This window comes from Schistocerca gregaria, chromosome 10, assembly GCF_023897955.1.
Source record: "Schistocerca gregaria isolate iqSchGreg1 chromosome 10, iqSchGreg1.2, whole genome shotgun sequence".
NCBI lineage: Eukaryota > Metazoa > Arthropoda > Insecta > Orthoptera > Acrididae > Schistocerca > Schistocerca gregaria.
The window spans coordinates 132,542,213-132,568,094 of record NC_064929.1 but is presented as its reverse complement, the minus strand read 5'-3'; the positions used below and the strand labels follow the sequence as shown (position 1 = coordinate 132,568,094).

The following is a 25,882-nucleotide window of genomic DNA, read 5'->3' as shown; positions in this document are numbered from 1 at the left end:
ACCTCATTCCTCTGAGAATCCCATTGCTCACTGCTTGAAATCAATCGCACAGGCTCTAAAACTTCTATTGGTACAAAAATTCAATTTCAAAAGCACTCTTCTATATGTTTATCACTTGCCTCTAATAGCCAGCTAAATGTTGTTACTGATCTAGCTAGACCCATGCCACAAGTCCTCAGAAACAAGACAAACTGTGCTTGGACACTCGTGCACACTGTATAGACCAGTTGTTAGTCAGATGTTGTACACAAAACTGTAAAAACTAAACCTGACTAAACTAAACCACAGAAATTTTCAGTTCACCTGCTGCTAGTAGAATAAAATGCTATTCTGAACTATGAGCTGACTATGTTGACTTAGAATTCTTGAGAGTGCATTCCTGTACAAAGAAAAGGAGTACAGACAACTTTCTATTAAAATTATGGAAATCTAATCATTTCATGAAATCAGTACAATGAGATACCAGTGACAGGACACTGATAACACAAAGATAATATGAAAACTCTTAACATTGTAAAGCATCTCCTGTAAATGTCTAATACTTCACTACATTCTTACAAATTTTTGCCATTGCAATGTTGGTGAAATCTGCACATTTCCATATTTGTACACCATGTGTGAACAATTTACAAACTTAACACAACATAAAACCCAAATGCTAAAAAGATAAGCTAAATGTTCTGATCCAGTAAACATCACCTACATATCCAGAATTACACTGCACAAAAGTCAAGAATGTTTTCTAGAATGCAGGTAGCAGTATTCTGTTTGTGAATGACTGACCACAGCAGGATTCCGTCAAAATATAAAGCATAAAAATTGTGTGGAATTCCAAAAGCAAGAAAACTAGCATTTGTTCTCCTCTCCCCTTTGTGAATTTGCTTTGCAACCAGTTTCTCAAGATGTGCTATAGCAGGAAACATAATGAGACATTTATGGACTTCATTGCACTCTTGTGTCATCAGATGTTGTCATTCTTATCTTGCCAAAACAAAAGCTGTAAGGGTTAAAAAATTTTGCATCAAAACCACCAGTGGACAACTAGGCTCTTCAGACAGCTAAATTAAGTCTCATGGAAGAGAACAGTTACCTTAAATGAAAAGCAATTTAAATACAAGAATTAAATAACAAAATTTTCATTTAAATTATATATTTGTGAAGCATCATGACTGCAGGAGGAAAAGTAATTAATGTCGAAATTACGAAGTCACACAATTTTAAGAAAATAATTTCATTTAAATTTGTAGCAACCAGCCAAGTACAAAATGAATGGGCGGTTATTTAACTTTCAGAATATACTGAATGGAAGTCTGGTCCCCCAATTCTTATATTCACAGCATAAAGAACTCAAACTCCACCAACAAAATTTTGGAGGTCATTTTCTGAGTACACTAATATAAGGAACCTGTGCTCTCGGGTGGCTCAAGAAGAGCAATTTTCTTTTCTTTTAATTTCTTACATAGTTTACCTCTGTGTCAGTACTACACTCAAAATATCTATACAGCACGAAATACATTGACTGATATGTGCTCAGCTTGTTCTGTTCACTCGTGGTACCTGTTTTTGACAATAGCAATGCTCACTTCACTCTTAATCCTCAACTTTGCATTCAGTACTACTCAAGTCTGTCACCAACTTTGCTTTTCTGGCAGTGTTAGTTTTACACTAACAGTGATACAGCAGTACAGATAGGTTTACTGATGTATAGCTGGTGAATATGCACCTTATATATGGGTTCACCGAAACCAACAGGAGAGTGGCATGCCATCACTATGCTCAGTTATCCCCAATCTGATGGTTGTTACATTACTCTGCATTTTGTGTCATACATTTTGGTGATTGCATGCTACAGGATTATCCACTGTTGTAAGGACCAGACCAGAGACAATAAGGCAGTCAGTTACAGCCAAGGAGTACTTGGCTGAAAACTTGTGGCAGTTTAACCACTTGACGTGCATGTGGCTGTAAGAAGTGGAAGATTTTACTAGGGGAAATAGTGTTCGTCAAATGTTCACCAGGTCTACACACACCCATACTATTGCCACTTCATAAAATCTTACTTCACTGTCCCCGAGACCAATGACAGCACAGTTCGTATCATCCTAACTGGTAACACACATTAATTCTTTGGGTCAGTCACCTTTATTGACAAACTACGGTGGATAGTTCAAAAGTTTTAATTATAACCTCAAAAAAATAAAGATACATAATTAATTCACACACTTCCACAGCTCTGGCACACATCAAAATTCCTCGCACCACGGTACTGCAGCTTGTTGCCAGAGGAGACAAAACAAAATGGAATATCATGCAGTAATCTCTTTGCACCTCAGTGGAAATGCAGCTTTGTCACACTGAGCACTACACCAAAAGAAGTCCTGTGAGTGGCCTGACACTGCTGGAACCCTCTACTCCACAAATTACTGCACAGTATTACATTTTGTTCTGCTTCCCCTAGTGGTATGCTACGTTTCAATGGTGTGAGGATTTGAAGGTGTACAAGGCCTGTACTTGCAAACAACAAAAACTTAATTATGCATCTTTATTTTTTATGTGATGATAAAAATTTTTTAGTTATCCCTCACAGTTAAAAAATCTTAAACAATTGTTGATCAGCACTCTTCTCATACCGACATATATGCAACTCCTATTGCAAAATTCAATGCACACTCCGATCATATAATTGAAGAGCTCTAGCATCCTTTAGAGCAGATCTCTTTGAACACTGCTAAAATGAATGCCTTACTGCATAAATGTGTTCTGCAATTCAAACACTGCAAGGCCTTCCTCCTCTTTTCTTTTAACCATTTCACTCACTCACTTTAAAGTTTGACTATGACAACACAAGTCAACAAAACTTCCCACTCCATAGGTATAATTCATGTTAATACAGATTCTTTATTTTGATTCATCAATTTTTTATCTCAACCTTAGATTACGGAGGATGTTGTGCTGCACCACTGATACAGATTTAACAAGATCCTGTAGGAAGAAGTGACAAGAGGAGTACGGTGCAAACACAAATAAAGATGACGGTTTACTATTCATGTTTTGAACAACGCCAACAAAATGCTAACGATCTTTTGTGATAAGGAAGATAACAACAACTTTGGAGCACTCTGTACTGGCTGGATGCTGAACGAAGGCCATTTCATATACATGAAAGAAACACATTCATACCACTGCCGAAGCAGTTGCAATTGGAGCAAGGCAGAAAGACGTCCCATTCTAGTATCCTCCTTTCCTGTGTTAAAAGTCAATAAAATTCATTTCTGACTTTCATATTTAATGTGCCAGTGTGTCTGAGAAGTCCCAGTACCGTTACTCGATCAAGTGAGGTGCCAAGAAAATGCATTCAAAAAAAAAAAAAAAAAAAAAAAAAAAAAAAAAAAAAAAAAAAAAAAAAAAAAAAAAAGCAGCTAAGCTTCTAATACTGTAGTAAACAATGTAGGACCACATTAGTAAAGATTTTGAAACGGAAACATTTACTCTGATGTTTGTGAATGGGTTATCTCGTGATGACACTGAAAAAAGTTGCAGCCTGTTGTGCGTTGTTTGTGCAATTTCCACACACTGTGTGTCTCTCTCAGAAAAGTTATTTTCTAACATGTGATATATTGCTCACAGGAGGGATGTGATTTTATGGTCTAAATCAAATTCCCATTATTTGCATGAATTGGGTAGGTACCTGCCCCACATTATGATATGGGTGGGACGTCATCACGAAAACTGCCTGGGCTATCCCCCCCCCCCTTTCCCCTCCCTATAATAAAGGGTACATTAATGGTACTTCTTATTTGGACAAAGATTGTGTGTGGTTACAAGAGGATAGAGCTCCAGCATACTTTGCTACTCATGTGTGAGAGTTCCTCAATGTACAATTCTGAAGCCACTGGATTCTGCCTAATTTAGCAACAACTCTAACCCCACTAGAATGGCCACCACAACTCTCAGACTTTAGCGTGCTAGACAGTTCATGAAGACAATTACTAAGTCCCACATGGCTCTATGTCAGTCCAACAGTAATGAGAAACTACACTAAAGACTCTAAGAGGGCTTTTGAAGCACAATTCAAATGGTGTCCATACAGATCCATTTATATGTAAGTACTGCAATGTAACCTGTACTGTTCTGGGATATGACGACTCCTCAGACACACTGTATATTTGTTTCACACAAAATAAAACTAACACTGCAATTCAAACACTCTGTCAGCAAACACTGGATGCCAACTCTCTCGTATCTGCTAAAATATGAGTTTCTGCATTGTAGTTACTGCCACACCTGGAAACTGCATTACAGTACTGAATAAAAACATGTAACAGCTAAAGGCAGTTAACTGCGGGAGCCATACAATTTAACCCGGACACTTACTCCTGTCGATGTTCCTCTGGAGGTGAGCTGCAACGCGGTGGCGTGCATCATTGTACTCCAGGTGGAGGCCGAGCCGCAGAAGTGTCGGGTTCTGCTCCACCAGGCCCGTTATGTCCATCTCTATCTTGTTGCCCAGCACCTGCGACCTCTGCAAGATAGTAAGTTTGCCTGGCACCACATTACAATATTACGGTCTCTTAAGAAATGCCACAACATATACTTATCAATTACAAAATGTTTGTCCAAACAGCTGTGATGACCGACCCATGGTTTCAGTTTCAAAATCACGAAAACATTTGTCAGTGTCAGTCCCAATAATAACTGGTTGCAGCGAAGGTTGATGTTTGTAAAGAGAAGGTGCCAAACAATGTACTCACTTTTCCTTGTCTCTCCCCTGCACAGTTTAGGGGGTCATACCTCCAACATCGAGTAGGTTTACTTAAATGTACAGGACATTTATGTGTGTGCATTGGTTTCCTGGTGAAATACCACTTGAAAGTGTGTGTAGCATGCAGACAGGTGGATCGGTTGTTGAAGGAATTTTTGATAATGTAATGGGCCATTATCTTCAGGGTACCTGTGAAGACTGGCATCCCCAGATAGAGGGCTCGATGTACATACCTGCTATCTCTCCCTCCCCCACGCTCCCTTCTGAGCAGCAAACAACATGAACAACTCCTGATCACTGCACAATGTCAAACTGTAAAATGAGATATGAAAGTAGAAAAATTTTGGAACTCTCATCCATTTTTAGGGACTTTGTATACACAGAGGCTACCAGAATTCAGAAAAAAATAACATAATCCACAAGGAAAATGGGTTTCAGTTCAGCCAGTGGTGGAACCTAGCACAGGTGCTGCTCCAAAGGCAGTGAGGTCAGAACACACAGCAGTGCAAACGTGAAGCACAGACTGAGATCCACCCAGAAACGAGCCACACTCACCACTGTGGTTCAGTCTGGAGTGGAGGCAGCAGAGACATAATTACATACCACATTCCCAAGCTCAGGACATCGGTCAGCAGGAGTAATCTGATGATTTTGTGTAATGCCATTGAAAATTTGTTCTACAATGACCAATCCAGCCAACCGCATGTCCAAGACACTTTGAAGCAAGTAGTGGTCTCTAGCTGATTTTTCAAACTGCAATTGCATAACACACTTTTTCTATAAACTGATATGAGCACAAATATGCTTCACAAAATCAGCCTGTGACTGCTGAATCTGTTAAGAACTAGCCACAGCAGCTGACAGTTATGCAAAATATGACCCCCCACCCTTCCTCTCTCTCTCTCTCTCTCTCTCTCTCTCTCTCTCTCTCTCTCCCTCCCTCCCACCTCACTATGCCAATGGGCTTTTATATACACCTGTCTGGTGCTCAATGGCTCCACTATGTTGTGAGTAACAATATGTCTTAATACACGTTGTCACAATACATTCTCTGTTTGACATCACCATAATTGTTGTGTATTATTTATTGTTTAACTTTCTTATAGGATCACTGCATACTTTCTTCAACTTAGCCTCCTATTGATGTGGGTGTGAGTGAGGAGAAACAAAAATATTATAAGTTTCATGTTAATATTACAATGGAGCAGTAAAAGATTTTACATTATAATTTGTATACTGTACACATACTTTTAAAAATTAAGTCTTATTACATAACAGGACGTAACTTCCCTATCTAACATAAAACTGAGATAAACAATTAACCGGGTAATGGGTTACTTGTGGACGACACCCACTACGAGATACATAGCTGATGGACTGTCAGTGCAATATCTGTGACTTGACCAGACATTTCAGTTTGACCTTAGTGTCCATGTTGTAAAGTTGTGTGTCATTATCTGTCTATGTATTTGTTCAATAAAGTGCAAGTTCACCTTATCGAGCTGTCCTTCAATTACATCGTGCCTGCACTGTACCCGACTTCCACATACTAATTTGATGATGATGTATCCAAAAGTTCCTGATATATATCAAAATTAACACTCTTTCTCTAGTTCATATACTGCACCACCACCTTCAAAGTAGTAGTCCTGGGAGAAAATACTATCTGAAAACTTCTGCCACTTTTGAATTGCATCCTGGACGTCTTTTATGGTGTTTAGCACCCTCTGCCATTCCATTTGCATCTCCACTGTATCAAAACTTCGCCCCTTTAACTTGATGTGGGGAACAACTGCTATCTTATTTTTGGTAAAAAAAATTGTGATTAATGAAGGCAGTGCGTCGTCCTCAGTGCCAAGTCAGAATAGGCAGTTATTGCAGTTATTTGAATTCCACTTTTGTGGACATTTTCTTCTCATTTCCTTCCTCAAATGTCTTAAATGAAGATGACAGAACTTTTATTGACCATCTAACTAGGAGGGATAAAATTTTCACGAGCTCTGGCAGTATTTAAAAGACCTTAGTCTTGAGTTTTATAGATTTTTTTGGCTGAAATGAAGAATGAGACTAACAGTGTGATGAACTGATACTTCGTTTCAGGGTCATGCCATAAATCCAACTTCTGTTGCCACGGGCAGCCTTTGAAAGGAAGTCTGGATCATCTTGAAACAAGTGTTTATGTTTATGTTCCTGCAGACCTACAAGTGATGCTGCTTCAGATCATATTGAAACTATTGTGTTACAAACTGGCATAATCCTTCTGATGTTCAGTTATTCTGACAAAACGTTCAGGTGTACCAAAACTTTTTCCTAAGTTTAGCATAGTTCCCCAATGGTCTGTCTACCATATTGCAGAATCATCACTTCCTGAACATTTTCTGGTCTCATGAAAAATGACAGTTTACCAGAATAGTGGTCAACATCACTTAATTTTTGCCCTTTTTTAGAATGCTTATGCCAGTGTTTAAGTCGGTGTATGACATGAACTGTCGTCTGAAAAAGCTCGGTGCAATTTTTGGTGTCTTTCTGCAACAATTTTCCCAAGTTCCAAATGAAATAGACAAATTGTTCTTTCAAGTCAACCCCTGCAAACTTGTGGAAACATTACAATAGAAACATGCTCACCAATAACTAACTAAACCGCTTATCATACAGTCACTTGCCACACGGACACAAAAAGCAAGTATGACAAGAGCCCTACAGGTATTTCAGTTTGTACTTTAAAAAATTGTGCTGCAAAAGATTCATATTTCTGTAACTTTTGGATACCCCAAAATATTTATAATGACATCCAGCAGCTACATAAATTTACTAATTAAAATTTGTTGTAACACCAAATACTGAACAGTGAATTAGAAGAGAAAATGTTTATTGCACATACCTGATTAGAGCATCTGAACTCTTCAATTGTTTTGGTTGCCAAGAGGGATTTAATAAGCTTCACAATAACGGGTGGACTGATGAAGTTTGTTTCCACACTGAAAAATAAAAGTGAGAATTAAAATGAAACTTCCTTGGACAATTACTTTCAAAAATTAACAGAAGTAAGAGAAATTAATTGAAAACTAAAGGTAGGTGAGAAACTATACTCATGAGAAAAGCTAATAAATACAGCTGGAATAAGAACTCTAACCATTAGCAGGAAATCATTTGTCTTGGTTTCCCCTTTATCCAGCATCAGGCCGCATTGGGACATCTATCGGATTTCTCCCGTTCCTCTCTCCTTCCACTGTTCTTCTTCTGAAACTGTTTTGTTCCAGTCCAGATTCCTTTTTCTTAAAACTCTTCTTTACTGAGTCTGTCTTGCTCTAGCTCTCCCTCCTGCCTTCAGCATTGGCCTGTCTTCATTTTGGTATTCTTCCATTTCTCTTGACATGTTACAACATATTATTCTCAATTCTCTCATTCTGCTTTTATACTCCAACCCCATTTCTAACATCATTTCTCACACTCTCTCTCCTCATTTTCCCTGAAAGAATTTAATTTCAGTGGCTTGGATTCTGCTCCCTACTCGATCACAGCTTCCCTTTCATGCCCTCTAACACTCAGAACTGCAGTCTGGTTTCTGTTCACATTTTAAAAAACCATTCACTCCCTGTATTTTGCCCCTACTACCTTCTGAATGTCGAAGGGAGTATTCTCATCACTTTTTCAAAAGCTTCTACTAAAGATACCAATGCTATAAATACAGGTTTGCCTTTCATCAGTCTGTCTTCTAAGTTAAGTTGGATCAGTATTGGCTTATATTTTGTTACATTTTTCCATAATCCACACTTATGTTTCCAAGTTCAGTTTCTACTGGTCTTTCCATTCCTCTGTCAGTAAGTCATGCCACTATTTTGCATGCATAACTTTTTAAACTAACTCTTCAGGTATACTCACATCTGATAGCACCTGCCTTCTTTGGAATTGAATTTTTCTTGGAATATAAATATCAGTTACAAATAAAATTAAGACATGTTTCAATGAGCTAGGGGTATGAAATACTTTTGTTCCAAGATGATTATCAACAACAATGGATAACAAATAGCTTTTGAGAGTCTGAGATGTATCAAAATAATTCATTACTCACTTGACGACACGTAAAGTAGTGTTGCGCTCGAGCGCTTCTGCTAACTTGATAGCAGAGTTGTCAGTCATTCCCACATTGCTCAAACTCAGTGTTTCCAAATGGGTGTTCTCAGGCAGCGCATTGAAAAGGTGCTCAAATTTTTCTTCAGAAATATTCTAAAACAAATAAAAACAACAGTACAAATACACAGTCTCATAGGAATTCCATTTAATAGGAACTTACAAGACTTACTATTATCATATAATGTGACAACCATGGCCAGTTTTTTCAGTAAGTTGGCCACCTGCAGATTCTATATGGCACAGGTGCTGAACAAAGCTTTATTTTATTATAAATGAGATTGTGTCTAAAATGAAAGGAATTTCATAATACGTCAGTTATACACTACATACACATGCTTTATTTTTTTGTGAAAAAAGTAATTACTTACACCATCTGAACAATAAAACAGTAAAATTGCTATTCAATCTTATTAATACCAGATACTATCTAACTGGCACAAAAGTTTTAAAATTTAATAATTATACCAATTACACTGCATCTTACACGGAGTTATGTGAGCAGGCAACATAATGTGCTGAAATTGAGGATTGTCTGTGGCATGCACTACCTCATAACCGGGCACTGAAAAGAATATGGGAGAGGGGAGGGAAGGGAGGAAGAGAAATAGTGAGGGGGGGGGAGAGAGAGAGGGGGGGGGGGTAAATCTGATGTAGATATTTGAAAATCCACCAACAGACCTTAATGTTGTTCCAGTTGAGGTCAATAAGAGTGGGGTCATCATCCTTGACTTGCTGAATAGTTGAGTCAGGATCTGTGAGGTTGGGCGGCTCAGCCGGGTACGGCTTCGGCTGCGAAGCCTTCGTGATACCATCCCAGCCCAGACCGACTGGCTGGTCCTTGTTGAGTAGAGACGCGTGGTACTGCTCCTGGTTCATCATCGAGTGGAAGCCCAGGATAGCTGTCAAAGAATTGCTATAATGTCACCATCTATGTACTTCCAAGGAGCACAGAAAACTTGCAGAACTGCAAGGAAGAGACACTTACACAAAATGTTATGTCTGTTTGTAATCTAGAAAATAAAGTTTTCAAGTTTCATATTGTAATATAACCATCAATATTGAATAGTATTGTAGAACATGATACACAAAACGAATGTACGGCCAACACACATTTATATTTCATACTCATAATTTCTCTCTTCAATCTCTGCAATGATATTTCTTAATTATGATTATGCTTTAGAGAATTTTTCTTTACTTAAAACTTGTACGAAAATGGCTAAAATAATAATGTCTGATAAAAACACAGATGTAAGATGCAGCTCATTGTTCGTGTACAGTAAAAATATAAAAAAAACCAACATTAATTGGAAAAGGCCCAATATTACCAATATAATTATAACAGCAGAAAAAATGAAGTAATGTAATCAATTTAAAGCTATTTTGTCACGAAAAACAATCGTTAAAATGGGCTGTCAATGATATAGTAAATAATAGAAAATGTGTGTAAAATAGCAGAAGAAATTGCAATTAAGATGAACAACAACAGATTGTAACTATCTGATCATTAGATTTTTATAAATAGGCAGGTGGCATAGTCCATTTGGAAGTAGTAGTTGTACTCAATATCTTACATTCTGTTTTATGGTTGGTATTTACACCACGATACTGATGTCACTGATAACTCTGTCTTCCACCTGCAGAAAATAAATGTTGGAATAAAAATATGTCAGATTATTACAAAATAAGAACTCGCCACCTAATAATTCTTCATCCAAAATAAATGTAAGTAACAAATATAAAATGTTTATTACTATTTTAACAACGTCCACTTCATCAGTGGCATGTGGTGACGTGTTTTAATTATCTGGCCAAGAAAATCAGGTTAATTTTTCATGAAAATGTCAAAATTTTATAGCCTTGATGAAGTTGACTGCATTAGGATGTACAACAATTCCCCCTTTCCCCTTTTTCTCCCTCTCTTGATGAACCACCACTACCGTTTTGGCTTGTTACACAGTTTGTCGGCTCACTGTGGAGCTCAGTCTCACAGTTTGTATGTCTATCCATTTCTTATACATTTACATTATGTTCAACACAATTACAAATCCTGACAAGTAATATGACTGGAAAAACACATGCTTCATAAATGTGAAATACAATAGTATCGAGTTACGAGATTTAGTAGTTAAAATCTGTAGCTCTTCACATTACATAAATGAGGTACAAATACATAAAACTTCATTAGGCAAAGTGAATGAAAGAAGGATTTGTTTTAGTGCAAATGTAGATGAAATCACATACAAAATGTTAGTATTCGCAGTACTTACCCAGCAAGTGTGACAGCAGCATAGATCAAAATCAGTCATGCAGTCAGGAACCCTACAGCTCAGCAAAACTCACACTTGAGTGTAACAGAGATGCTAGGGAAATTTAAATGAGAATCCTCCAAGTAAATGTGATTTTGTTCTCTCTAAATCCCATTCAGTAAATTTAGAGAATTCTGTTGTAGCCCTAATATCTCACATAGGAACCATGATAGTAAAATGGAAGATACAGAAGGAAGTTGCACATCGAGGTATATAGGCAGTAATTACTACCTCAATCAGTACGCAAGTGGAATAGGGTATAAAGTGGCCAATATATGTACAAAATACCACACATTGAGCAATGTATACATCTGTATTTGTGGATGAAAAAACCTTTTGGTATTGGAAGTCATGAGCACAAATATTAGATTGAGAATATTAACACCACACTGTAAATTTGATGTTACATTCTCCGATTTTACGTTTTTTGCAATTTTACACCACAAATTCGTAGCCCTTGTGAAAAACCCGTAAGATTAATGTTAAAATTCCCTGATTTTACATTTCTTCCTAGTAAGGTTTACCTCGATTCTAAGTTCTTACTCAACTTCTCGCTTGACTTCATTGTGTTTTCTTCCTGTTGACATTTGATGTGACTGAACAAGTTATAAGTGGCTCAAAAGAAAGATGGTTGACATGACGGGTAGTGGTGGAATTAAGGGAGTATTAAAAGGCCATTGTGGTGAGGGAGATGTGAGAGAGGAAATGCTGACGTAATCCATGACTGGTGTTGACAACACAACTTTTATCATAATTACATGGTGAAGCTAAATGTTGCAACTACTTCTAGGTTGCAGCCATAATGGCAAAAGAAGACAGTCAACGTGAAGTGTTCCGGACCGGGCCAATACGTGACGAAGGGGTCCAGCCACCACCTTTCCTTGTGTCACTTAACTCTGTTTCATCTTTTTTGTATGTATTTCCAACTTACTGTACTCAGCAACAATATCAACTGTCAACTTTTTAAATTCAAACATTGAATCTCGAAGAACATGCTTGGTCATAATCGAAGAAATGTCATCAATTTCCAGCTAGTGAATTCTTATTGGCTGGCCACTTGATAGGTCACCCAAGAGTTAGTGCAGCCACCGCACCACACTAACCCATGTAAAATGAGCTCACATACTGGATGTGTGCTAAGTGGGAGTGGCCCTTCAGCACGTAGGGGTGAAAGCATTTTGTGAACTGCTGAAAATATACTTTTCATGCAGCTGATGTGCTATGACAGACATGTCACACAGAAATAGAACAAGGGTTTTGCGATAGCACATTTTAAAGACTTTCGTGTTCAAATCTGACACAATACAGTTGCAACAACCACATAAACTCTTCGTGTATATACTTTGCACCATACACTGCAGATCGTAAAGATTGGCAGCAGTGATAGAGTGCACGAAACGAAACTGTAGCACCTGACCTTCCTTTCAAATTTACATTTTACACAGTGTACATATATTCACTGAGTCGACTTCTAATAAACTTGTAACATCAATGGGAGAGGTAAAATCATTTTAAATTGAAGAAGTAAACTCATTTTTTCACGTCTCTTGTTTCTCTCATCAAGCCTAAAATAACACTTTAATGGTGGTGAGCATATGAAGAGGCTTATAAGAAAAGCATTAAACATAACAGCAATGGCGACAAAGTATGTCATTAAGCAGAAATCCGTATTTATGCTTATGGTTTAACCACTCGACCGATTGTGGTGTTATTGGTTTAATTCAACATGTTCATTAATTTTTGCTTTTTTCTGGGTGAGCACAAAGGATGATCTCTAAAAAACGTATTTTGAACATATAATCTGTTGTCACAGCATGCTGGAAAACAGCTTGATTACATTATACCCAGATACAAATTTCAATTTCTTTTATGAGTTTTTAATTGCTGTTACACATCTGTGAGAGCATCAATGTTTAGCAGTCTGTTCACTGTGCCTGTCAGCGACTTAATGCTTTCTCTATACAGTTAGTAGTGATCTATCATTTCATGATATTATATAACCTATCTTGGACTTTCCACTGTTAGAGTTAGAAAATTCAAGCAGTCAATGGAAAGGTTGTGACCCACTACCCAAAAAGTTGAATTACAGCGAGAAATATCACTTAGGTATCACCAGCTGTGCAGTTCTTGATGCAGCTAAGAAATTTTTTGCCAAACATATGATTTCAATATGTCATCAACTGGGAAGTATAAGAGCATTTGAACCTGTGGTTCCTACAACAATCACTATCTGGCAGACAACAGATGGTAACCCAAGCGCACAGAAAAAATTACAGTTATTTGAAGTAGGACAAACTGTACATGAATTTAAGACACACCTGCTAGTAGCAAAACACCACTTTTGCACACACATCCAGACTGATAAACAACTGACAATGTTTCATCTGAAATTGATTTATCACACAGGTTCGTTCAGACTGTGTGTATTAGACATGCGTTGCATTATTCTTTACACATCATTCCAGAAGTGCTGTCTCCTGCATGAAGGAAGATCTGATGTTAATAGCAGACCATCCCATAGCCATGGCTTATGCAAATGAACTGACTAGTTCCTGATAAAGGAGATAGGTGATCAGCAATAAAATTAGATATCCCACTTCCATGTGCAGATAAAAAATATATTAACTGAGCAAAGGAAAATCTACTTGAGAAAACAAAGAGACAGAAATGCTGGCCAGCACCTTTGGGAGGCGATATTCTTGTTCTGCCAACACACACATTTAAAAAGTGAAAAACTAATCGTATTAGATCTATCCTCAGAGGAAAGGGGGATATGTTCCAGAAAGTTAGGAAGGAGCACCAGGACACACTGATTCTATGAGTGAAAGGGACCTGCCTGTCATTAATAGGCAAAATTAGTGCTTTCACTCATAAATATGTGTATTGGCAGGAGTTTAATTTCGCCTCCTGAAGTATGCACTAGCCGGCATTCTGTCTATTTGTATTAATATGTAAATTGAACAATGGCATATACAGATTGAATTTAACAATATTACAAAAAGGATAATTGCTACTCACCATACCAGTGAAGGTGGCAAGTCACTGATAGGAACAACAAACAGACTATCAGAAAGTGACCACTCAGCCAACAGGGCCTTCATTGGAAGTAGACAACAAACTCATGCAAACACAACTCTCACACAGATGACCACAGTCTCTGGCTGCTGAGGCCAGATTGCAAACAGCAGTGCATGATGGGAGAGGCAACCAGGTGGTGGGGGTGAGGAGGAGGCTGGGGTGGGGAGGGGTAGCATGGCAGGGATGGAGGATGGTGAAGTGCTGCTTGTGGGAGCATATAGGGATGAGGTGGAGAGAAGGTAAAGCAGCTAAGTGCAGTCGTGAGGTCAGACGGAGGACGGGTGGGTGGTCGGGCAATTCATCACAGTTTCTGTTCCTTTGCCACATGGTGCCCTGCACATCACTATTGGTGCCACTTCCCTCTACACTAACATTCCAAATGCCCCTGGCCTTACCGCTATTGGACACTACCTTTCCCAATGCCAAACAGATTCCAAACCTACAACCTCCTTCTTAGTCACCATGGCCAAATATATCCTCACCCACAAATACTTCTCCTTTGAAACACTACCTACAAACATTTCTGGGAAATGGCAATGGGCACCTACACGGCAGCATCCTGTGCCAACCTATTCATGGACCGCATATAGGAATCCTTCCTAAACACCCAAAATACCAACCTTTCACTTGGTTCAGATTCACTGATGACACCTTTGTGAGGATGAGGATACCTGTCCACATTCCATCAGAACCACAATATCTTCTCCACCATTTGCTTCACCTGGTCCTACTGAACCCAAGTGGTTAGATCAGTAACTCCATCCATATCAAACCTACCAACCATCAGCAATACCTCCACTTTGACAGCTGCCACCCATTCCGTGCCAGGAAGTTCCTTCCATATAGCCCAGCCACCCACGGCCATCGCATCTGTAGTGATGAATGTTTCCTCTCGAAATATACTGAGGGTTTCACCGACACCTTCATACACTGTAATTACCACCCCAACCTTGTACAGAAACAGATCTCCCGTGCCTTGTCTCTCCAGTCATGCACCACCTCCCAAAGTCCCCCATCCTGCCACAGGAGGTACATTCCACTCGTGACTCAATACCACTCAGCACCAAACCTACACAATATCCTCATCCATCCCTACACAACTCCTGCTCCTAATCCCTCACCTCATGACTTACATCCCTGTAATAGACCTAGATGCAAGACTTGTCCCATACATTCTCCCACCAACACCTACTACTACAGTCCGGTCACAAGCATCACCTAGCCCATAAAAAGCAGGGCTACCTAATCTACAAGCTAAGCTGCAAACCACTGTGCTGCATTCTTTATGGGCACGACAACCGGCCAGCCATCTGACCACACGAATGGCCACCGACGAATGTAGTCAAGAAACAGCTGGAGTAATCTGTTGCTGATCACGCCACCCATCACTAAGTTTTTCATTTCAATGACTGATTTGCTGGCAGCGGCATCTGGATCCTTCCCACAAACATCAGCTTTTCTGTACAGGTGGAAACTCCCACTGCAATATATCCTACATTACCGTAACCCTCCTACTCTCAACCATCAACAGTCATTGTCCTTACCCATCTAGTCCCTTCTCTGTTCCCATTCCAGCACTACACAGCCTTCTATTCCACTGATGGCCCCACAGTCTTCTTTAATTCTCTTCTGTTTCTATCATCTCCCCCCCTCCCCTTGCCCTCCGTCTAACTTCCTGACTGCACGTAGCTGCCCTACCCTCTCTCCACTTCATCCCTGTATGCTCCCACAAGCAGCACTTTACCGTCCTCCACCTCTATCCAGCTATTCCCCCCCCCCTCTCCCCCCCCCCCAGTCACCTCCTTCACCCATGCCACTCCGTTGCCTTTACCTATTGCCCCTCCTGTCACGCACTGCTGTTTGCAGTCTGGCCACAGCTGCCAGAGACTGTGTGTGTGTGTGTGTGTGTGTGTGTGTGTGTGTGTGTGTGTGTGTGTGTGTGGTGGTCGGGGTGGGGGGGAGGGGAGGTAGGGGAGGGGGTGGGACAGAGTGTTTCTTGAATGAACTGGTATTCATCTGTTAGAAGAGAATACTGTGTGTTTAATAGGCATTCCCTATGGCCAGTAAGACACACCCACAAAAACAGACCAAATAACTTTGTTTTACAGCAGACAATACCCCTGCACATCAGACATTAGTGCTAAAAGTGGCAGTCCTATTACCCAGACTAATGCCTATTCATTTCTGCTTATTCCTATAGTTGAATATGAAAAAGAACGTACTATATTTAAAATAATTTATCACTTTCAGTGAATGAGATGTAGAAGTATTTCAAACAAAGATTGTGCACATTTGTGAATGCGAGTGTTAGTACTTACATTCCAAGTAACTCCTTTATTTTTAAAGAATGATTAAAAACAGTTACCTGCAAAACAAACACTGCAACGATCCAAGAGAAGTATCCGACATAATAAATTAATATGCGAGGAATAATAATAATAATAATAATAATAATAATAATAAAACAGTTTGCCACCTTTCACAAACATCTATAATTACACACACACTTTAATGAGACAGCAAATGACATGTTTATACTACCTACTCTCTAAAGTATGTAGTATTAAACTACCAGAAGATATCAATGAATAAAATACATATTACTATGGAGTGTCTGGGATACTTTGAAATACCACAGTGGCCATCTTTCAATGACACAATAGCTCACCTGCAAGATCAATGATTTCCTCCTGCGTCGCTTTATCAAGAGCAGTTTCATACTCGTCACCCAGGTCTATGGCAATCTGTTCTTCAGCATCTATTTCACGTTGTGGAGGTGGTGGAGGTATCCACTGAGAAAAAAATAAAAAAAATCCACCCCATTATAGAGTTAAGACAAAATCAATCCATTAACTGCAAAATGTCAAGTTTCACCATTACCTACTGATATCTTAAAATGCTGGCAGTACCTGCAATCTGTGATTACAACAATACAGATCTTTTAATTTACTTTTCACGGTGATTAAAACAACACACCAAACAATGAAATAAAGAAACAAATTAATACACACATTAACCAACCTTCGTGTCTGTGCTTCTGAACTTTTCTTGTTTCATGGACAAACTGCTCAAAAAGGGTTGTTTGGTTTGATGATTCAACAGACCAAACTATTATGTTATCAGTCCCTTTTTCCTAAGACAGAAAACCCCCAAGGTCTACATAAGGTCAATGAAGGCAAGATAAGGTATAGAAAGAGGAAAGGGAGACAAAGGAAGAAAGGCAGCAAATGCCCCATGTAGGGTGCAAAACTGGAGTACAATGAGGGGACATACATCCCCACCACTAGCTCGAAAGTGGCTTGGCAGCATCCACGAAATGAGGAAGAAATTTAAATCTGTTATTAGAAAGTGATATTGACAAGTTGGATGTAAATCCTAATTTTGTTCCTGAAAGTGACAAGCAAGAAAGTGGAATGAGTGAAAAACAGCTGGACAGTAAATATAATGTCATCATTCCTATCAGAAATATCAAGTGCACTCACTAACATATGTGCTGCAAAATATTAACGCGGATTCTTTACAGATGAATGGAAAAACTAGTAGAAACCGACCTTGGGGAAGATCAGTTTGGATTCCGTAGAAATGTTGGAACACGTGAGGCAATTCTGACCCTACGACTTATCTTAGAAGCTAGATTAAGGAAAGGCAAACCTACATTTCTAGCATTTGTAGACTTAGAGAAAGCTTTTGACAATGTTGACTGGAATACGCTTTTTAAAATTTTGAAAGTGGCAGGGGTAAAATACAGGGAGCGAAAGGCTATTTACAATTTGTACAGAAACCAGATGGCAGTTACAAGAGTCGAGGGGCATGAAAGGGAAGCAGTGGTTGGGAAGGGAGTGAGACAGGGTTGTAGCCTATCCCCGATGTTATTTAATCTGCATATTGAGCAAGCAGTAAAGGAAACAAAAGAACAATTTGGAGTAGATATTAAAATCCACAGAGAACAAATAAAAACTTTGAGGTTCGCCGATGACATTGTAATTCTGTCAGAGACAGCAAAGGACTTGCAAGAGCAGTTGAATGGAATGGACAGTGTCTTGAAAGGAGGATATAAGAAGAACATCAACAAGAGCAAAAGGAGAATAATGGAATGTAGTCGAATTAAATCAGGTGATGCTGAGGGAACTAGATTAGGAAATGAGACACAAAGTAGCAAAGGAGTTTTGCTATTTGGGGAGCAAAATAACTGATGATGGTCGAAGCAGAGAGGGTATAAAATGTAGACTGTCAATGGCAAGGAAAGCGTTTCTGAAGAAGAGAAATTTATTAACATCGAGTGTCAGGAAGTCATTTCTGAAAGTATTTGTATGGAGTGTAGCCATGTATGGAAGTGAAACATGGAATATATAAATAGTTTGGACAAGAAGAGAATAGAAGCTTTCGAAATGTGGTGCTACAGAACAATGCTGAAGATTAGATGGGTAGATCACATAACTAATGAGGAAGTATTGGATAGGATTGGGGAGAAGAGAAGTTTGTGGCACAACTTGACTAGAAGAAGGGATCAGTTGGTAGGACATATGTTGAGGCATCAAGGGATCACCAATTTAGTATTGGAGGGCAGCATGGAGGGTAAAAATCGTAGAGGGAGACCAAGAGATGAATACACTAAGCAGATTCAGAAGGATGTAGGTTGCAGTAGGTACTGGAAGATGAAGAAGCTTGCACAGGATAGAGTAGCATGGAGAGCTGCATCAAACCAGTCTCAGGACTGAAGACCACAACAACAACAACAACAACAACAACAACATTAACTGAGGTGCTCTATCAACTACTGTGGTTGATTCTGGTCCCTCCTTCACTGAATTGCCATCTTACTGCTTGTCGAGAGATGGACAAACTAATGCATGAAAAGCATTTCCAACCAAAACGTCCATACCATACATACTTCACAATATAATTATGCATTGTAAGATGTAAAAGGGTGCTGCCAAGTACTGCCTGAAGGCCACAGTTGTCTACGTCAGTGGCAACACTGACGCATCTTATGAAAATGTAAGCAATATAAAATTGCTTTATTTGTTTGATTGTGGAAGGCATGCAAAGTTGAGTGTTTTTAACTGTCAGGGATTTTCTTCTGTCCTATGGACCATAGTGACAACCTCGAACCTCCATTTGCGACTGCTGAGCACACGACACCTCAACTTCCATTATGTGTATTCCAGCCAGGACTCACCTTCTTGCCACGGACGGTGCCAGGTACGTACGGCTTCAGCTCCGGCTTGTCAGGAGTCTCGAGAGCCTGCTTATTGATATGCTCTATCAGCTTCTTGCGGTTCAGTGGGCCTGTTGGACTTTTCTCACAGGAGTAGTTGCAGCGCTGAGAAGGTGGCAGAAACTGATCCTATAGTAGAGGGAAACAAACTGTCAATTATTTCATTCAGAGCAATTAATTTCTGTGCATAAACCATTTTAAGACAAAGAAAAGCATGGATTTCATTCAAGTATGTAGTCACAATATCACTGGACACTGTTGGCTTTATCTTGTTATGCAATTCATGCTCTGTGTCCTTCCACCCAATTTGCATTGTGTCTTAAGTTAACCTTTTCTTTTAATTCCTATGTGTCACCTAAATTTTCCCTGACACAGCTTTGACAATTTTCATTAGTCGTATGGAATTACAATCACGATAGGGGACTGTTAGCAGTGTAGCCTGAGGTCTAGGTAAGGCTGGAAAGTGCACGATTCTCAGCTGCTGAAGCCACAGGATGTAGTGGAGTTACAACAAGTAGCTCAACTAAATTTATTAAACAGTTCAAGTAGTAACTGCAATGACAGTGAAATGTCATAGGTTATGAACATCTCACATTATTTTGTACTGCTATTTACAGTAAACCACAAATAATTTTTTCTTGCTATGGTTATTTTACTGTTGGCTTTCATTATTAAGAATATTGTTTTCTTCAAATACATGATGCCTTTGATCTTTTTATTGACTTCAGGACCTGATACATCTGCTTCCAAACACTGCTATGAAACTCATTGTCTTTTCCTCGAACCTGTAAGGGAGAATGGTATGTCTAAAGCTTGTAATGTGGTAGGGAAGCTGCAAAATCTGAAAATGAAAATGCAAAGGCTCAGTTTAGATATTGTGGGAGAGGGCGAGTGTGTGGTCAGGGAGGTCAGTGAAGTGAAATGAAATTAAATTAAATGAAAAGAAGATAAGGATTTATGGTCACACATACAAGGTGAGTCACCTAACGTTACCGTTGGATATATTTCATGAACCACATCAAATACTGACAAACCAATTCCACAGACCGAACGTGAGGCGAGGGGCTAGTGTAATTGTTTAATACAAACCATACAAAAATGCACAGAAGTATGTTTTTTAACACAAACCTACTTTTTTTTTTAATGGAACCACGTTAGTTTTGTTAGCACATCTGAACATATAAAGAAATACGTAATCAGTGCTGTTTGTTGCATTGTAAAATGTTAATTACATCCGGAGATATTGTAACCTAAAGTTGACACTTGAAACCTCCGACATTCAGTTGTGTGTTTTAACAAACACGGGCCACGGTTGGCGAGCAGCATCTGCAGGGACATGTTTACGAGTGTGGCTGTAGTGCACTGTTGTGGTTTGGTCTAGCTGTGGCAGTGTCCGCATGTAGCGCTATTGTTATTCTGCACGCAGACCAACTGTAGTACACCGTGTTACCAGATGTCTGTGACAGTGTAGTGTTGTAGGAACTGTGACCATGGTGTATTCGAACTCTGAAAAGTTGAGATGATGCTCATCTATGGTGAGTGTCGACGAAATGCAGCTGAAGCCTGCAGGGTGTACGCAGAATGGTACCCGGACAGAGAGCATCCAACGTGCCGCACATTGCAAAATATCTACCGCCAACTGTATGCAACAGGTATGGTCGTAGCACGCAAACAGGTCCGCAACAGGCCTGTCACAGGAGAAGCCGGTGCAGTTGGTGTGTTAGTTGCTGTTGCCATGAATCCACACATGAGTACACGGGACATTGCGAGAGCCGGTGGACCGAGTCAAAGTAGTGTCATGTGCATACTGCATTGTCACCACTTTCACCCGTTTCATGTGTCGCTACATCAGCAATTACATGGTGATGACTTTAATCATCGAGTGCAATTCTGTAAATGGGCATTAACAGAGAATGCGTTGCAGTTCTACTTGTTTACCGATGAAGCGGGTTTTCACAAACCACGGGGCAGTGAATCTACGGAACATGCATTATTGGTCCGCGGACAATCCTTGCTGGCTCAAGACAAGTAGAGCGACAGAGACCGCGGACTGTAAATGTATGGTGCGGAATCATTGGCGATTACCTCATTGGACCTCACTTCATTGCAGGGGCCCAAACAACTGCAACATACATCGCGTTTCTACAGAATGATCTGCCAACGTTGCTCGAAAATGTCCCACTGGAAACGCGTCGACGTATGTGGTATCAGCATGATGGTGCACCTGCACATTCGGCAATTAACACTAGGCAGACCCTTGACAGGATGTCCGACGAGCGTTTCATAGGACGTGGAAGACGCATAAACTGGCCAGCCCGTTCTCCTGATCTTACACCTCTGGACTTCTTTCTGTGGGATACGTTAAAGGAGAATGTGTACCGTGATGTGCCTACAACCCCAGAGGATATGAAACAACGTATTGTGGCAGCCTGTGGCGACATTACACCAGTTGTACTGCAGCGTGTACAACATTCATTACGCCAGATATTGGAATTGTGTGCAGCAAATGATGGCCACCACATTGAACATCTATTGGCCTGACATGTCGGGACACACACTATTCCACTCAGTAATTGAAAATGGAAACCATGTGTGTACATGTAACTCACCCCTTATGGTAATGTACATGTGCGTCAGTGAAAAAGACTAATAAAAAGGTGTTAGCATGTGGACGTAATGTGCTGTTCCAGTCTCTTCTGTACCTAAGGTCCATCACCGTTCCCTTCAGATCCCTACGTAATTCGGTGCTCTCCTATACACACGATCGAACAGCGGAGGAGTGGTACTCAAGCGTCAACTTTAGGTTACAATATCTCTGGATGGAATTACCATTTTACAATGCAACAAACGGCACTGATTACGTATTTGTTTGTGTGTTCAGATGTGCTAACAAAACTAATGGGGTTCCATTTAAAAAACATAGGATTGTGTAAAAAAAACATACTTCCGTGCATTTTTTTATGGTTTGTATTAAACAATTACACTAGCCCCTCTCCTCACGTTTGGTCTGTGGAATCGATTCGTCAGTATTTGATGTGGTTTACGAAATATATCCACCAGTAATGTTAGGTGACTCACCCTGTATATAGGATAATATCAACAGTAGCAGAATATGGTGCAACGAGAGCAGGATCTGTTATAAATAGGAAAGTAGGGCACAGGGTGAGTTACTGAGAACAGCTCAGTGACAGGACTGTTTTCATCAGAACTGAAAGCAAAACAATGCCAACAACTACACATTTACAGACATACTCCTCAGGTCACCGTACTGACTGTGGTGGAGAGTACCCTGTACCATCACTAGCCATTTCCTTTCCTATTCCAATTGCCAACAGAGCACGTAGAAAACGACTGTCTATATTCCTCCATATGAGCCCCAATTTCTAGTATCTAATCTTCTTGGTCCTTGCACAAAATGTACACTGGTGGCAGTAGAATTGCTCTGTGCAGTCAGCTTCAATTACAGTTATCTAAATTTTCTCAATAGTGTTTCTTCAAGAGCATCATCTTCACTCCAAGAATTCCCATTGGAGTTCCTGAAGAAGCTCTGTAATACTTGCATGTTGTCTGAACTTACCAATAACAAATATAGTAGCCAGTCTCTGAATTGCTTTGATATGTTCCTTTAATTTGACATGGCGAGGATCGCGAACACCTGACCAATACTCAAGAATAGGTCGCACTACTGTCCTATATGCGGTCTCCTGTACAGGAGAACCACACTATCCCAAAATTCTTCCAATAAACCAACATGGACCATTCACCTTCCCTACCACAATCTTCACATGCTCTTTCCATTCCATATCATGTTGCCAATATTTAAACAATATGACTGTGACAAGCAGGACACTACTAAGCTGTATCCAAATATTATGGGTTTGTTTTTCCTACTAATCTGCATTGGCTTACATTTTTCTACATTTTCAGTTAGCTGTCATTTTCACACAAATTACAAATTTTGGCTAAGTCATCTTGTATCCTCTTGCAGTCACTCAACCTCGACACCTTCCTGTGCACCACAACAGCATCAGCAAACAACCCAACCTGTCTGCTAGATCATTTATGTGTATAGAAAATAGTAGTGGGCCTACCACACTTCCCCGGGCACTCCTGGTGACACCCTTGTTTCTGATGAACACCTGCCATCGAGGACAACGTACCGAGTTAGCTATTACTTAGCTCAGGTATATATGTTCAGGAGTGAGAGAGCAGAAAGAGAGACTGAGTTCTACAATAAATTTCAGTTAGTAACAGAAAATACACAGTTCAAAAATCACATGAGTATATTTTGAAAAAACATCAAGGTACACAAAGCTCCAGCTGGATTGTCATAGTCTGCCAGAGATCTCAAAATCAGGTACCAGTTTGTATGGCACACCCACGAGCAGATACAGAATCTGATCACACTGTAATAATGATGAACGGTATACCGTAGCCCAAGAGAATTGCGAAAAAAAATCAGTATGCAAAGGAATGGGATAATGAAGTGCTGAATAATGATGTGATGTGTTTGAAGTTCTCTAAGGCTGTAGATACTGTGATAACGAATACTACAGTAGGCAGTTCAGTTGCAGAAGAATATACATCTACAAAAGGGAAAGCACAGAAGTTGCACAGACAAGTATAAGTATAAGTACAAGGAAGAAATACTTTTATGATTGACGGAAGAAGGAAGTACAGATCAAGAAAACAGGAATGCAAGTCACTTAGGAAACAAAAAGCAAGAAGTGCATCACAGATTTCAGGCTGTTCAGCCCTACAGCTTTTAGGGAGTTTTAGACAGAAGTTTCTCAACAACATTCCTGTATACAATATTCTCGATTTACTTGTCGCATCAAATCTGGATAATAATAATAATAATAATAATAATAATAATAATAATAATACATCAATCAGTCACAGGCATGGCCACGACAGCAGCACGAGAGTCAGTTGCTTCTGCAGAGGATAATAGAGGATTTTGTTGAATGCCCTTGATATTACTCAGATTTGACACAACAAGTAAACCAAGAATGATTGACACACATTAAGGGATTGGTTCATTCAATTTTGTTCAACTTCGTGTGCATTCTATTACACTTTTACGACTTCTAAAGATCACACTGTCTTATGGGAAGCTGAACCTCACTGTCATTTGTAGTTGTGAGGAGAAAAGGAGATTAAAAATCTAAGAAACAAAACATTAGAGAGAAAGAAATAGAACTTAACCAGTACATGTTAAAGAGATTACGCAAGGTGCAGATGGAACTTGCTAGCTTCAGAAAAAGTCATTTTACTACTTAAGTACTTTGAATATTATGTCTAACTTAATTTTCTGATATGTTAAATGTGACAACAGTCGTTTTGAAGAATGCAATGACTGATGCAATGACTTTCTTTTATTTACAGAAGCACACATCACAATCTTTAGTCATACAGTGATCAAGGTCAAAAGATAACTACAGTAATGAAAAATCAGGGATGGAATAACAACATTGATGCAGTATAGATTGTTACTTGGCACACAGGTGAGGTGTTGAGTACTGGACAGGCACATTTCAAATACATGTAAATGTAGACTAAGCTATCATACAAAATCGTTTCTCAGACGTAGAAAAACACACACACATTCATACATGTGTAACACATACATACATGCCCGCAGTTATGAGTGGGCGATGAAGGCCTCAGTACTCCGAGATCATAGTGACACACTCTCTCTCTCTCTCTCTCTCTCTCTCTCTCTCTCTCTCTCTCTCTCTCTCTCTCTCTCTGTGTGTGTGTGTGTGTGTGTGTGTGTGTGTGTGTGTGTGTGTGTGTGTGTGTGTGTGTGTGTGTGTGTGTGTGTGTGTGTGTGTGTGTGTGTGTGTGTGTCCCCTCCTTTCCTACCATGTCGGAGGAAGAACTTGGCCTAATCTTTATCCCATTTTTTAATGTACTTTACATGCACTTTTCTGCATTCCATCAATTATTTTCTAAAACTTAGCCTGCCTATTGCACAACTAATCTCCCCATTGCCTATGCCAGAAGTGACAAACTTGCCGAAACACACATGGTGACCCAAAGGCCCCACAAAATCTTGTACATAATGTTACACTGATACGGCTATCGGTCAAAACAAACATCCAGAGATTTTGATCTACACTAGTATCCTGTTGCTGGGAATTTAATGGGAATATAATGACAATGACATGGGTATTTATTTCACATCAGTCACTTGCGTATTCCTCATCCTCAAAATGTTTAAATTGTAGAGATGAGAATTAGTTCCTTAGCAAGTGTCATCACATTCTAGTCCATAGTCAGAGTGTAAAGCTTTTCACTAATATTTTGTCACTGTCTGCAGGGATGCCTTCAGAGATCACATACTGTGTAGAGATACTTCTAAAATTCCTTCAGCAA

General features: G+C 39.5%; 1 protein-coding gene across 7 annotated transcripts in view; it reads right to left on the bottom strand.

Moving 5' to 3' along the window:
• Positions 1-25,882, bottom strand: part of LOC126293746 (tropomodulin) — a 633,877-nt gene that overhangs the window by 23,153 nt on the left and 584,842 nt on the right. For all 7 annotated transcript variants that reach the window (XM_049987099.1, XM_049987100.1, XM_049987098.1 and 4 more), the window contains exons 3-8: positions 19,463-19,630; positions 16,952-17,075; positions 9,575-9,795; positions 8,835-8,989; positions 7,644-7,740; positions 4,375-4,522 (exon numbers count right to left, since the gene is read on the bottom strand). In XM_049987099.1, the coding sequence (XP_049843056.1) occupies positions 4,375-4,522; positions 7,644-7,740; positions 8,835-8,989; positions 9,575-9,795; positions 16,952-17,075; positions 19,463-19,630 (913 nt within the window). The remainder of the gene's footprint in view (positions 1-4,374; positions 4,523-7,643; positions 7,741-8,834; positions 8,990-9,574; positions 9,796-16,951; positions 17,076-19,462; positions 19,631-25,882) is intronic.